Source organism: Tenrec ecaudatus, chromosome 2, assembly GCF_050624435.1.
Source record: "Tenrec ecaudatus isolate mTenEca1 chromosome 2, mTenEca1.hap1, whole genome shotgun sequence".
Lineage (NCBI taxonomy): Eukaryota > Metazoa > Chordata > Mammalia > Afrosoricida > Tenrecidae > Tenrec > Tenrec ecaudatus.
Genome location: NC_134531.1, coordinates 211,811,624 through 211,826,943, shown reverse-complemented (window position 1 = coordinate 211,826,943; position 15,320 = coordinate 211,811,624). Strand labels below are relative to the sequence as shown.

General features: G+C 53.0%; 1 protein-coding gene across 2 annotated transcripts in view; it reads right to left on the bottom strand.

Annotated features, from left to right (window-relative positions):
- Positions 1–243: 243 nt before the first annotated feature.
- The window catches only part of C2CD2 (C2 calcium dependent domain containing 2), an 82,193-nt gene continuing 67,116 nt past the window's right edge, over positions 244–15,320 (bottom strand). The window contains exons 13-14 of one of the 2 annotated variants that reach the window (XM_075542269.1): positions 13,345–13,666; positions 244–4,323 (exon numbers count right to left, since the gene is read on the bottom strand). In XM_075542269.1, coding sequence (XP_075398384.1) covers positions 4,103–4,323; positions 13,345–13,666 — 543 coding nt within the window. In that variant the 3' untranslated portion in view covers positions 244–4,102. Of the gene's footprint in view, positions 4,324–9,809; positions 9,851–13,344; positions 13,667–15,320 lie in introns of those variants that run through there. The other variant, XM_075542270.1, reaches the window with a different exon arrangement.

Below are 15,320 nucleotides of genomic sequence, written 5' to 3'. Positions count from 1 at the left end.
CAAGTGTAAACCCTTTGCACTACCCAGGGGCACGGTCCCCTGATGCCAAATGGACAATAAGTCACCCAGGGAGAAGGCGTTTGCAAAGAAGCAAACACAAGCAAGGGGTCCAACTCTTCACTGGTCACGTGCAGGCTCCCAGAGGCATCTGCCCAGAGAAAGCAGGTGGTTCAGAGGCGCTCAGCACGAAGACCTCGGAGCTTCCAGAATCTCGCGGACTCAGGGCAAGGACGACTCGGTGCCTGGTGTTTCATATGCATGTTTATTTCCATACAAGATCATTCCCGCTCCAGCCCGTTCGTTCACACCCGCGCTGACGGATTCGGTGCAGGGCCGGAACTTGATTTTAAAGTGCTACCCTGGAATTAAAATCATTGCAATGCAAAGGTATCATCCAACTTAGTCAGCAAGCCGTCATATATCTGGAAAACTATTTTTTTAATGTAGGATTGACATAACATTGAAAAAAAATGACAAAGATAAACATTCTATCATGGCCCGGTTGGTGGCTGAACAGATGGCTTCGAACGGCTACTCATACATAAAACAGGAAAAGCTACTAAGAAAACTGACCCAGAGGTGACCTGAGTTGGCGACGCAGGGCTTGACAGGGTGCTTGTTCGCCAGCCGGTTGCTTTGGTAATCGTGTCAGGAGGGTCTGGGGGCACCGAGAGAAAGGCTGGCATCGGGGTTGATGGAGGCCCCTGGATCAGCTTCCCGCCTGATGGAGGTAAGTGTTCTGGCTCCAACCATCCCTGACTCACCCTGAAGTCTCCAGTGCCGGCAATCAACATTCACCTTTCTCTTCTGCGTGCGGAAAAGACTGCGAACTCTTCCAGAAGGGAGGCCAGCGCAAACCTTAACAGGTACCAAACTTGCTCCTGGTTGACCGCCACTGGCCAAGTGTCGGAGGACTCAGGGTTGGCATTGAACTTTAAACCTGATTTTAATAAAGTGCTCAGGACTCAACCCTGGCCCTCACAGCGGTTGTGAACGGAAACGAGGTTGCTACTTTTCTTATTGCTACAGCCGCACACACTCACACACACAGACACACCCCAAAGTCTGTTCTTATCCCGCCACCGAGAGCCAGGCCAATGCTCCCGCAATGACGGTGACAATGCGGGGGGGGGGGAAGGGGGAGCCCTCAGAAAGCACCCTGAGCCAGCTTTCCTGGAGACAGGTTAGTGTTCTTGACTGTGTTCAGCCCACCCTGCTGTGAAAGGCAAAGCAAAAGCAACCCTCCAAAACAAACCCCCTCCAGCCACTCAAGTCTAGCAAAGGTAAGGGAATAAATTAATGCTTTGAACCATTTGGTATATAGTCTTAACTGATGCTTAACTTCAGTGACCTTTACTTTGGACATAAATACCCTACATCATTAGACCGACCAACCAACCAACCTGGAGAACAGCTTGGAAAGGCAGTATTCACAGTATCATGAGCCCACATTGTCAGCCTCTGCCCAGGAGATTCTCTAAGGCACTCGCTCGCCGCCCTACTGTGTTCCGTTTTGCTGGGCAAACTAGCTTGATTAGTGTTCTACACGCCCGCAGCCGGGAGAGGAAGACAGCGCGTCCAGGGAACAGGCTCCTGGCTCTGACCCAAATGTCCACAGAGGCAGGAGGCCACGTGTTTTCAAGGAACTCCTAGGCCGACCAAGCTCCTAACAAACAGCACTCTCTACCTGTCTCAGCTTTGATTCACTTCACACACACATACGCGCGCGCACGCACACGGGATAGATCTAGTCCACCTCACATCTTCGAGGACCCTGATAAGGTTTCAAGTCATGAGGAAGCAGAGCCCTTGAACAAACAAGCAAGCAAACCCCAATAACCTCATGCCGTTGCATCAACCCCCCATCATTGCAGCCCGAGGACAGGGTAGAACTGCCCCATGGGTACCAGAGACTAACTATTTGCGGGGTTAGAAAGCCTTGTCTTTCTCCCTCCAAGGGGCTGACACGTTTGAACTGCTGACCTGCAGTTAACAGACCAACACTATACCACCAGGGCTAGAGGAGCCCTGGAAAACCACAGCAAACTCACTGCACTTGAGCCTATTCCGACTCATAGTGACCCCAGAGGGCAGGGTAGAACTGCCCCAGTGGGTTCCCAAGACTAACTCTGTGGGAGTAGAAAGCCTCATCTTTCTCCTGTAGAGCCCCTGGTGGTTTTGAACTGCCGCCCTTGAGGTTAGCAGCCTAATGTGTAACCATTACTCCACTAGGGCTCCTTTGAGCCCTTGAGGCAGGTATTAAAACAGAATGCTCATGGAGCTGATAGGGAATGGTTTTTAAAAGAAAATTTTTTTGAAAGAAAGCTAAAATTCTGATGTTTGCCCTTGACAAAAATCTGAATCCATCTGAATTTCAAAATTAAAAAAATAAACAAAAGCATCCCAAAGCTGTGTTGAAATTTTCCACTGTCTGACAATCTTAGACTTCGTTCTTGAATGTGGCAAGTTCTTCGCCCACATAAGGGCTAATTCACAATCATTACAACTAAAAGAAAATCTTGTAAAACAAGGTCCCAGTGACGATGGTCTTTTAAAGTTACTTGATTGATAATTCCCCAAACACCTAAGAATTTTTACAGTATACATTTCGAAGCTCAAGGCTCAGTTTTCTAATCTTGCTTTCACACACACATAAAAAGAAATAAGCCTCTTAATTTTGTTTTCCTCCAATGCTTTTTGGTTCATCTGTGGCTTGACTGCCCTGGAACTTACTGTTTCGTGACGGACATGAAGCTCTCTCAAACTCACATCTGTGAAAAAAGTGAAGTTTGCCTCACAGCCTTTTACACCTCATTGGCAGAAAATATATCTGATTCAACTGCCAAAATGCTCTCCCACCCCCACCCCATGACAGCTGCTCGGTGGTTAGCAGGCCGGTGGCGAGGGACACATTCAGTCAGTGGGCGCCCGTGAACAGGAAGAAGGAGCCCAAGTAGAAGCAAGCACGAAGGCGGGACTGAAAGGTGCCTTGGAGTATTCAGTGACCCAGGCTGACGGTTCCCTCCCCAACACTGGAAATCAGACCAGGGCTCCCCTAAAGACGAGCTCATAGAAGGAATTAGCTGCACGCGGGCTCAATCGTCAGAAGATCCCCATTCCTGACACTTGCAGCCAACAACGTCCTCTCTGACCCCAACAGTACTCTGTGGTGGCTGTCGGCCGAGTTTGGCAAACTGGCCTCACGCTGAAGACAACCCACGTTATGTGCGATTGACGCTACTGCGTACTGCTCCTCCCTCCATGCCGACAGGCTTGCTGGGACCTCGGCTTAGCAAGTGTGTCAGGGCAGAAAGAACCCATGTGTCTACTGTCCATGGCCCCGCTGGTATTTGAAAGGTCAGAGGGAAAAAAATTTCAAACCATGTGAGAATGTACACTTATCTTCTGCTTGCGAGGTGGCTTGGAGTAAACTTGGGGAGTGTTCAGCATACTGTGCATAGGATATAGCTATTCGTTGCATACTTGTTCAAGTTATGTGGCTAATCACAAGGGTGAGTGTCTTCCTACATTGACCATGGCATTTCCGTTCCTATTACAGTATCTCCAGGTCCCAGCACCCTGTATACAGGGCAGTCAGCGGAGCAGAGGTGATCCAGCCACTCGGCTCACAGTGGGGGGCATGGGGTGGGGTCTCCTCTTTGTAACACATTCCAGTTCTGGACCCCAAATAGCACTTGTGAGTGTATAGAGCCGGTTACGTGGATCCCTCCAGGACAGCTCTTCTACCCCCCGCCCCTAGGTCTATGAGAACATGCCATGCAGTTCACAATGTCCATCCCCTTCCAATATTTAACCTCGGCTCACAGGCTGGTGCACAGCCCAAGCTACAGGGCCCTTGGGTCTCATCTGGCATCTGGTGACAAAGAAGATTTCATCAGTTCTCTCTGGGGAGAGCCTCCTGGCTGGAGACTATATATATATGCACATACATCCAGAGACATATACATGTAGATTTCCCCTTTCGGAGATCAAGTTGTTGGATAACATCAAGCCAGACAGAGCAGCGCCACCTGGTGGGGGCTGGCAAGGTCCTGGTGAGGGTGTCAGTGTGGGTCGCAGGAGGAGGCTGCCGCCCTGAGCCCTATGCAGAGGGGTCCACAGGAGCACCGTTCATGGCACTCTTGCTTCTGTGTTTGGACAGCAGCTTCTTGTTCAGGATCCTGCTGAGGGTCGTCCTCCTCCTCCTGCCCTCCTCTGGCTGCTGCAGGAACATGAGGTCGTTGTGGGACTGGCTCAGGCCCGGGTCTTTGTGTTGATGGCGCCGGCGGAAGAAGAGTCTGGCGCCCTTCCTTAAAATGCCCCCTGGAAGAGTAAAGGCATGGGCTGGTTAGGCGGGTGGGCACACAGCACAAGGACAGTGAGTCTCAGAAAGTTCATGGTGCGCCTGCCTGTCTTTTCCAGGTTCCCGCCTGAGCCTGCTACTGCGGCTAGTCTCAGGGGAAAAACCACAGGAGTGGGGCTGGAGTTGGAGTTCTCCAGAATCCAGATTACCCAAGGAGAAGTGGGAGGCTCAGCTGGCTGCACGTGACTCAGGCGCTGGCACCCTCACCTTCCTGTCCCCACAGGCTGCTCAGGCCACCTGTGTCCCTTCCACAGCACCACCTTCCCAGAAGTAGTATAGGGGGAAGGCCGAAAAGCAAGGCCATTCACCACTTAGGAGAGCGCAGTCATGGTTGAGGGTTGGGGAACGGGGGAGCGGAGCAGAAATGGGAGCAGCCTGTTGTCTATCATGTTAGGCTGAGTTGTGTGCAACGACTTCATATGTCACCCCTTTCCACCAACAAAACCTCAGCGCCATACGGTTCCCCTCTCTGTGTGGGCTGTCAGAGTGGAAGAGGAACCAAAAACAGGAAGAAAGAGAGGCAGCAGCCATCATTTCAACAGAAACAACTGTTTTAAGGCAGGATGGGAGTAATGCAGCCGCCTGGGAACGCACCGGGCCTGGTGCCATTAAGCCGATTCCAATCCATGGCGGGATAAGGGGGCCTGTGCTCCCAAGGGTTTCCAGGGGCTGGTTTTTGGAAGGTGGATCGCCAGGCCTTTCTCTGTGGTGCCTGTGTGTGAACGCGAACCTCTACCCTTTCAGTGACCAGCCCAGTCCCTCCCCACTCCCCTTGCACTCCAAGAGCCCAACTGGAACAGCCTTAGGAAACAGCCGATTAAACCCAGGCCCAGCCAAGGTGGGGGAGTGCGCAGTTCATACCAGCCCATGCCACTCATGACCGCTTGCACAAAGGTGTTCATGGCTTTGCAAGGACCTAGGCCTGATCATGAGGGCAAGGACTTGTTTCAAGAACAAGTCTTTACAGGAGCACACAGCCTCCTCTCTCCCTCCAAACAACTAGTGGATTTGAACCGCTTACCTTGAGGTTAGCAGTTCAATGTATAAAGCACACCACCACCAAAGCAGCATGTACCAGTTATATAGAGTCCACTTATTGGACCTGCCTTTGGGGGCGGGCTTCCTCACCCTCCTCTAGAAAGGGAGGGGTGAAGAGCCCCAAGGAACGGGGTGAAATTCAATCTGGCGAGAGCACCCAGCAATGCGTCTTTTCCATTTCCTTTTTATTAGAATCACATCATCATTTGGGAAGCACCGTCAGGGCACTCTGGGTGGGCACCTAGAGTTGGAGGCCCCTGTGCCAGGGATGCGCTTGGTCTGGGGAGAGAAGGGAAGAGGAGCTAATGCCAATGTCAGACTGGTGTTATTCCCGGGTGGTGCCAAGGGTCAGATGCTCAAGTCCACCCAGAGGTGCCTCAGAGACAAGCCCTGGTGAAGCACACCTGGACGCTGAGCCACTGTCAACCCCACAGAGCACCGGGGTCCTCGTGAGTGCTGGTTGACTCGCAAGAACCTGATGAGCCGGCCCTACGCGCCCATCACGTACTTCCTCGAGAATGCCCCAGCGACCGTGTAGCAGCAGAAGCAGCGTGCCCCACACCAAGACTGGGCTTTCAAGACCAGCAGGTGGGGCCGTTACAGGTGCCTGTGATGAAAAACCCTCATATATCAAATGCCATCCACTGAGGAAAACACCACTGTGCAGTGCCGGGGCAAGGAGCAGGGCAGCGGCGGTGGCTCTGATCTCTGGACACCTGGCTCGAGGGTCTTGCGCTAGGTTAACTGGAGTCCCACCGTTCTGACTCATGGCAAGGTTCAGTGTCAAGGCAGAGCTGTGCTCTGCAGGGTTGATTCTTGGAAGTAGATGGCCAGGACTTTCTTCCAAGGCACCTCTGGGTGAACTGGAACCTCCAACCTCTGGATGAACAGTCCAGGCACTGGGAGATGAGGCTGTAAATACAGACATTTACAGCGTTCTACTCCTGTAAAGAGTTATGCTACCCTGCTCAATGACAGTGAGTGAGACCTTATTTCAAAGACCCTGGGAGAGACAGCAGTTACATCATCTCCTGTCAACTTGCAAAGGGGTGGAGTCTAGCCTGTCAATCACATCGCAGCTTGATGACCTCCTTTAAGAGGCGCACAAGGAGATAAATAGCTCACTGGCGGCCAGATACACACAGACTGTCAGCTTGGTCTTCCTGTTGACAAGCCACATGCAGCTGGGCTAATAGAGCTAGAGCCCTGGAGCTGGAGAAACCAAGTGGAGACCCCTGCCAGTGCTGAGATGCTTCCACCACCACTGGATCCACAAGACTTTCCACCCACTGGCCAGTGACCTTCCTGCATTCGGCATCATTACATGTGTTGCATGAGTCTGAAGAGGCATTTCTACACTGGTATCATACATATGGGCTAATATTGGACCTATGGACCTGATCAGGATGGGGCTGGGATGTTTTCTTAATACACAATTACTCTTTGATAGAAATGTCTCTATAACACACAAGTGTCTATGAATTTGTTTCTCTATGCTACCCAGACTAACACAGCACTCAACTCCTAACAGAAATTTGGCAGTTCGAGTCCATGCAGTTGTGCCTCGGGAGAGCGGCTTGGAGATCTGCTTCTGAAAGGCGGGAGCCATGGAGACCCCGAGGGGGCAGTTTTACTCAGCACCCATGGACAGCCATGCCCCAGAATCCACACCACAGCAACCGACACTAACCACAGTCTTCTTCCTGGCTCTCCAGCTATTCCCAAAGCAAGACTGAGCACTGCACCCCAACCCCAAGCTTCATTAAGAGCAAATCTGGAGTATGGTCAGGTGATGTTTTAGGCAGATCACCAAGATTTTAAATGTGGTTCCCCAAAACATAACTCACTGCTGTCAAGTCAATGCCACTCATAGCCACCTTGTAAGGACAGGGTAGAACTGCTCTCCTTCTGGGTGTCCAAGACTGTAACTCTGCAGGGGAGTAGAAGGCCTCGTCTCTTTCCCAAGGAGCGGCTGGTGGTTTCAAACTATTGACCTTGAGTTTAGCACCCAAATGAGTAAGTGCAGTGCCCCCAGGACTCCATATGGTTCTTCATTGTCTTGAGTGCCCTGGAGTCAATTCTGACCTCCGAGTGAGCCAAAGCACTGCCCCCGGGCCTGCACCCTCCAGCACGTGGTCTCACGTTCCAGCTGCCTGCCTCTAGCAGGAAGTAAAGAGAAGCCATTTTTAAAATCCAAAGGCTGAAGTCTAAAGAAATCTGTGAAGCAATCCAGAAATAGTTACTCTAGATTACAGCTTTAATGTGGCAGTATCTTAAAATGTACTTCTGTTTGTCTCTGCAGATCCTCACAGATATAAATAGCTAATTGAAGGCTACATCTTAAAATCAGGACATTAAGAAAACAATCCCTCCAATACACCCCCCCCCCAAAAAATATTGATTCTTGGCAACCTTATAGGAGAGGATAGAACTGCTGCTGTGGGCTTCTTAGACTGTACCTCTTCCCAGAAGTAGAAAGCCTCATCTTTCCTCTGAAGAGGTACTGGTGCCTTCGAACTGTTAACCTCCCAGTTAGCAGCCCAACAAGTAACCACTATGCCACCAGGGCATAGTTTACGGGCCGAAGAACACCTTTCTAGTTTACAGAGGGGTAGAGCCTTCCCTTAACACCGGCACCCTGGGTGCGGACTGCCAACATCCTAACCTGTGAGAAAACAAAGTTCTGCTTGCTAAAGCCACCCACTTGAGTGGGACTTTGGTGACAGCAGCTACAACGGTAGGTCACAGGGTCAGTGTCCTCACCTGGGCTGCTATGAGGGATGGATCCCTGTGAAGACAAAATGGGACACCAGTAGCCGGGGGAAGGAGCCCTGGGGCACAGTGGTTACGGGGTGGGCAGTAACTGTAAGGTCAGCAGTACAAAACCTCCAGCCGCTCCTCGGGAGAAAGACTGGGCTTTCTACGCCCATAGAGAGTTACAGTCTCGGAACCGCACAGGGCAGTTCTACCCTGGCCCATCGGGTAGCTATGAGTCGGTACTGAGGCAATAGCTGTGCATTTGGTCTTGTTGTGTAGCCTGGGAGGGGAGAAGTAGAAAGGCAGACAGACTGGAAAGCTGCAGGGAAGGGGGCAGTCTGTGTTCCTCTCCACTCCAGCACAAGCTGCTCCCATTCCCTAGTATAGCACATGCTTCTCATTCCCTCTGTTATAGCACACGCTTCTCTGTTACAGCACACGCTTCTCTCCGTTATAGCACATGCTTCTCCGTTACAGCACACGCTTCTCTGTTATAGCACATGCTTCTCTCCGTTACAGCACACACTGCTCCCATTTCGTATTACAGCACATGCTTCTCATTCCGTTACAGCACAAGCTTCTGTTATAGCACATGCTTCTGTTATTGCACACGCTTTTGTTATAGCACACGCTTCTCTGCTATAGCACACGCTTCTCTCCGTTACAGCGCATACTGCTCCCATTTCGTATTATAGCACATGCTTCTCATTCCCTCTGTTATAGCACATGCTTCTGTTATAGCACATGCTTCTGTTATAGCACATGCTACTGTTATAGCACACGCTTCTCTCCGTTACAGCACACACTTCTCTGTTCCCTCTCTATTACAGCACATGCTTCTCATTCCTTCTCTATTGTAGCACGCACTTCTATTATAGTACGTGCTTCTCCCGTTCCCTCTCTATTACAGCACACGCTTCTCATTCTCACTCTGTTACAGCAGCACTTCTTCCATTCCCTCTCCATTATAGCACACACTTCTCTCCATTAGAACACACGCTGCTCCCATTCCCTGTTACAGCACATGCTTCTCCCGCTCCCTCTCCATTGGAGCACACTTCTCTCGGTTAAAAATATAGTGATTACCCTGAGATCACATTTAAACCTCAGGCAGTGGCCCCTAACATATTTCTGTTATTAAAGTCCACTAACTATCAAAGTGTGTATGTTTGAGCACTAGGCTCCCTTAGGGAATAATCTCACCCACTGCCATCAAGTCTACTCAGAGTCACAGCAACCCCATCGGGCAGGGCAGAACCACCCTCGTGGGTCTCTTTATGGGCGTAGAGAGCCTCGTCTTTTCCCTCACAGCGGGGCTGGGGTTTCCGCCTGCGGACCTTGCAGCTAGCTACCTGCACTGCAGCCCCAGGGCTCCTGGACGGAACGGTCCAGGAGAATGAAATGCACAACGCCAGCTCCAGGGGTTGCACGGGTCGCTCGGGGAGTCATCAGGTGAGGGGACGTCAGGTGGTGGGACCCTTTGCAAAAGGAGAGGGAGAACGACAGCATGGGGGGCAGTCCCCGCCCCCATGGCAGTGAATTACACAGGCAGGGCCTGCGGGCATGCGCACCTCGGGGTGGGTAGATTTCCCCCAAGATGGAATTCATTTAAAAGAGAACTTCTCTGTAGGTATAGATAAGGCAAAGGAACTTACTGTGGAGGCATTTAATTCTGGTTGGCAATGCGGTCCTCTAAGTGGGCAAGGGGGGCAGCATGAGATGGGGCCAGACAGGGAGCGGCGAAAAGGAAAATATGCAAGAGCGAAATGAGAATGAAGGACAGTCAGAGGGAAGCACTCCCACAACTCCGGCCACAGCGCCACCGTGCAGGGCATTTGGCAGCGGCTTTGGATCTTCTCTAAACCCCCATCCACCCCCTTTCAGGCTGTGAGCACCCCTGAACACGGAGATGGATCTCCAGTGTTGGAGGTGGTGCCCCAAGATGTGCGCCGACAACCGGCAAACTCCCAGGAGGACCTTAAATGTGTTAACTGGTGCTCTTGGGCCCCCGGGAACAAATCCCTGGTTCCAACAGAAGGCATACACAGGTGGTTGTTATGGCAAAATACATATATATATACACACATCAGCGTTCGTTTACAAGCGAGAGAAAACGCCGCCACGCCACTTCCTTTAGCAGGAACTCCTGACAAGCTTTATTTGGACAGTGAGAACGGTTGGATGCCATGACACGTCCCTGTCTCCGAGTCCGAGGTTGCCAGTCACTGAGCACAAACCGCTCAGAAAGCCCCCCTGTGAGGAAGCGCTTTCAAACGCTGCCAAATACGTCCTGTTAAAAGCCATGCTGGTGAGCGCAACGCGCCACATTTCTGGAGGCTCGTGCAGGATGTGGTCCCGGGCACGCCCGCCTGGCACCAGTTTCTCAGGTGATGCACTGGCTGAAGCGCTCAGCTGCTAACCCAAAGGGTGGCAGTTGGAGATCCCCCCCACCCCGTCACCCAGGCCAATCCGAGGGAGAGAGCGTGGCAGCTGCTTCTGTAAAGATCCAGCCCTTGGAAACCCTTTGGTGGCAGTTCTACTCTGTTGTTATGAGTTCCTGCCGACTTAATGGTGGTGGGATGGGCCCACCCACCTGGCCAAACCAATCCAAAACCAAGCCCGCCACTGCTGCATGGATTCTGACTCCCGGCTACCACCCCAAATGCTACCACAGCACACAGAAGGTCTTTTGGGCTGTGTCTTTAGGGAACCAGGTTGCCAGGCCTTTCTTCCGCAGTGCCACTGGATGGGACCCACCAGCCAGTCTTTTGGTCAGTAGTTGAGCATCAACTAGTCCCACTACCCAGGGTGTCTCCCCCGCTGGCCGGCCAAGGGCAAGACTCAGGGCAGCCACAAACAGCAAGCAGCGAGGACCTCAAGGCATAGGGCTTTCCGAGGGAAATGGAGGGTGAAGAAAGTGACCGCTGGGCGCTGAATGGACTGGGCTGAGCCAGGTCTGGTGTTTGGGGAAGAGGGTGGGCGGGGAAGTGTGCATTCTGCTTGAAGAAGTGAACCATCTGGTGAGAAGAGCGAGAGGAGAAAGACCCCACCCCGATGTTTCCACCATGCCCGGTGCTCACCTGCCTTCCTCAGTTCCTCTCCCTTCAATGTCACTTGCCCCTCTGGAGGTGCGCTTGTGGGACAGCAGTCAGCGACTAGGCCACAATTTATATACCCCGCAGCCGTGTCTTCCTCACAAAAGCAGGTGCCTGAGACCCCTTAACTCAGAGTGCCTAAAAAGACCAGTCCCCTACCCAGCGCCAGAGACTTTCTGATTCTGTAATTCAGGTACCTGAACCCTGCCCCTCTCCTAACTGTGGTGCCCAAGCGCTCCTCACTCAGTGCCCGAGACTCCCCTCAGGGAGTACTGAACTTCTAGGAAGCAGGGGTTACTTGGAACTCCCCGTAGGAGGGAGAGGGTTGGCTGGTGCCAAGTGGTAGCACCTGCTTCCCCTGCCCTGCTCTTTCTGTGTGACTGCCTCCTGCATCCGGACTCCTGGCTTCCCCGCATGCTGTAGAGCGCAACTGAGCTCCTGCAGGTCTTTGGGGGCCGGACTGATGGCATTGGGAGGTGGGCACTGCGCCCACTTTACTAGTGAGGAGGCTCAGGAGATCAGTCTCAAACAGAGACCCACGTGTCCAACAGCTGCTGGACTACTGTCCTACAGCAGATGTATGGACGCTGCTTTATGCGTGTAGCAGTGTATGGCGGGGGGGAGGGGGATGAAGGGGAACTGACTGAGCATGAGGAACAGACAACCCTGAAGCACTGATCCCATGCCAACAGAAAGCAGGCTGACACTGAAAGAATCCCCTCATTACTTATACACAGTACAGTGATCGATCAGTTCTTCTGGGGACTGGCTGACATCCCCCTTCGGATGGTTCACAGTGAGGCGGTGCTTGGTGGTCAGAGGGACAGGGAGGCTGAGAGGCACCATCAAGGGAGCAGCAGGTGCTGCGGCGAGAGAAACCCAGTTCTCTCCTCTGCTCTGCTTTTCGCCTACTATGAGCCGGCCACCAGATAGATGGTCAAGGTGATACCAACCAAGGCTTCCGTCCACTCCCACCCTCTGCTGAGGAGCTACACTTCCACCCAGGTGTACTGAGGGAGAAACTTGGATTTCCACAAGATTTCGATAAGAACCACCCGGGGATCCTGTGAAGCTGTATTCTGACTCTGATTCAGTGCAAATTCTCAGGGGGTTAAAGTCCCACCCCACTGCCCTTCCTGGTGACAGCATGAGCATCACAGTAAAGCTGGGCTCCACAAGGCTTTCAGTGGCTGGTCTGGGGGAAGCAGGACACCCAGCCTTTCTTCCGAGGTGCCCCTGGGTAGACTCGAACCTGCAACCTTTTCTGGTCAGCAGTCCATTGCATTCACATTTGCACCACCCAGGGACTCCCATGTAGGATGACGCCCTCTAAAGGCCTTGACTAGATCTAGTCCTGGGTGGGGCCTGGGGAGAAAGAGGAAAGGGTGCCTCTAGGCAGAAACTGGTTGGAACCCTGGTGGCACAGCAGTTACGAGTTGGGTTGGAAGCCGCACGTCAGCAGTTCGAAACCCCAGCTGCTCCATGGGAGGAAGACTAGGCTTTCTGTTTCCATCAGGAGTTACCGTCCCCGAGACCCACAGGAGCACTTCTACTCTGTTCTGTAGGGTGGCTGTGAGTCAGAACTGACTTGGAGGCAGTGAGAGGCAGAAACAGCTGGCAGCACCACAGGTAGATACTTGGCTGCTAACTGAAGATTGGTGGTTCAAAGCCACGCAGCGTCTCCTTGAGAAAAAGACCTGCTCATCTGCCCCCATAAACAGAACAGCCTAGAAAATGCTCCAAACTGTTCTACTCTGTCACACGGGGCTGCTGGGAGTCAGCATCAAGTCCACAGCACCTGAAAACAACGTTGAGGGAAATGCAAGCCAGCCCCCAAAGGTCAAGGAAGGACCGAGGCCTCCCATTCAGGGGAGATTCTGAATGTGCTGACACTCCAGGGGCAGACCAGTTCAGCATCCCAGGCTCTATGTGGGCTCCCTTGTTCAGCACAGGGTGTGTGGTGTGGAGGGGAGGGTGTTTCTAGAGGGCACAGGGTAAAGCAACAGATGACCAGAGCTAAAAGACAGTGTAGACAGGGGCCTGAGCATGCAGGTGCCGAGCATGCCGCGCAGTGGGGCAGCGGGAGGGTACCTTTGTGCTTCTTGGTGGCACCCGGCTCTGAGGCGGTCAGAGAGCTTTCCGACAGCTCGTCCCCATCTGGGTCCAGCAGGTCGTGGCCACCCCACCCTGCGTCCTTGGACTCCTTCTCCAAGTCCCAGGAGTCAAGTTCGTTCTCCTGGGCCTCAAGGGCCAGCGGGGCCTGGGCAGGTGGGTCTTCCTCGAGCAGGGTCAGGGAAGGGGTGGCGGCAATGGCGGCCCCCAGATGGTACGGGGCCTCCTCCGCATGCTCGCAGTCCATGGAGGCGGCATAGTCCAGCATCAGGGTGGCTTCGTTGTCCTGAGTTAAGGAGGTCTGTGGGAGGGAGGAGGGCAAGGGTGAGGCCACTTGGAGCACCGTTCATAGTGTGAGTCTAACCAGTCGTTCCCCTGGCCTCCCTAGAAGGGAAGCTCTGTATCCGGGGAGCGAATGCAGACACGACCCTGAGCCACACAAACCGTTACCACACTCAGCTCCTAACCCAGAGGGTGGAGGTTTGAGTCTAACCCAAGGACCCTCACAAGAAAGGCCTGGGACTCTACTTCCTCAAGGCTGGCCACAAACCACCCTGCTGGGTTCCGTTCCACTCAGACACACACAGGGGGCGACCACGATTGGTATTGGACATATGGGCTAATATCAGACTTAAGGACTTGATCTGGACTGGGCTGGGGTGTTTTCTCAATATTCAATTGCTCTTGTATATAAAGTTCTTTCTTATACACATATGTGTTTATGAATTTGTTTCTCTAATCAACCCAGACTAACACAGACCGAATATATTAAATGTTGAGATCCTTAAGTTCCTAACAAAATGAAACCAATCAAAACAGTGGTGGAAGGATAGGTGACACGATCATGGGCCACACCATATTTCTCTCATCTACCCATCACTTGCCATTCAGTCAATTCCAACTCTTCGGCGGCCCCAGGAGCCCATGCATCAGGGCAGATCTGTGCTCGGGGAAGTAGGTCACCTGGACATGAACTGCCGGCCTGGTCATTAGCAGTGAGACCATCAACTGTTGGCACCATCCACAGACTCCTTTTTCCAACTTGCTGTGTTGCAGTGGAGGCAGCTCTGCACAGAGGAGAACTGCCCCACAGGCTTTCTAGAATTTTCCTCCCATGGAGTCAGACGTGGGCCAGAACTGTCAACTTTGGGTTAGCAGCAGAGCATTAACCCCTGTGCCACCAGGACGGCTCATCTAGCCAGGCCTAGGGAAACTCAACCAAAGGGCAGGGATGTTCCCACGATCATCGCCCCTCCCCCTGCTGGCCACGAGTGGAAGTGCACCCAGGGAGTCACTCCAGGGCACAATGGCAATGCGGATGACCTGCCTTTGGCACCCTGACCTCCCTCTCAGCGTTCCCTCTAACTTTACTCTCCAACTGCCCTTCAGTGCACCAACTGGCCTTGCAACATCCAACCCGCCAGTGAGTGCAAAGCTCTTCTTCCTCCTCAGCCCCTCTCGCTCCAAATCACAATCCTGCCCCACACTCCTGCACCTGCTCAGTTTGAAATGTCAACAAGCAGCCAGGCGGCTTCCCTAAAGGGTGCCCGGCTGACACCCGAGCTAGGCTCCTAGCCACCATCGCTCTGGGCACGGAAGCCATGGGGCAGGAGTGGGGAAGGGACTGGGCTTCAAAGTAGCCCTTGTTTCTCTCCACTTACAAAAGCATAAACTTTCACGCCCACCGTCGCCCCCCAAAGTAAAGCAACGCTCTGGCAATGTGGAGCGTCGTGCCCGTCTCCCGCCACGGAGTGGAGCTTCAGTGCCAAGGGGGAGGGCTGCGCCACAAGTTTCTGTCTGTTTCAGTCACTTCTCTGCGAATGACTCATGCCCCTCTCTACTACCACAGCCTCTCCGCCAGAACCACCCCAGTGCCCCTCACCCACAGGGCGGGCTGTGTCTAAGTCCAGGCAGCAGCCCCCTGCCAGGTGAAAGACAGCCTTTGTCCTGCTGCC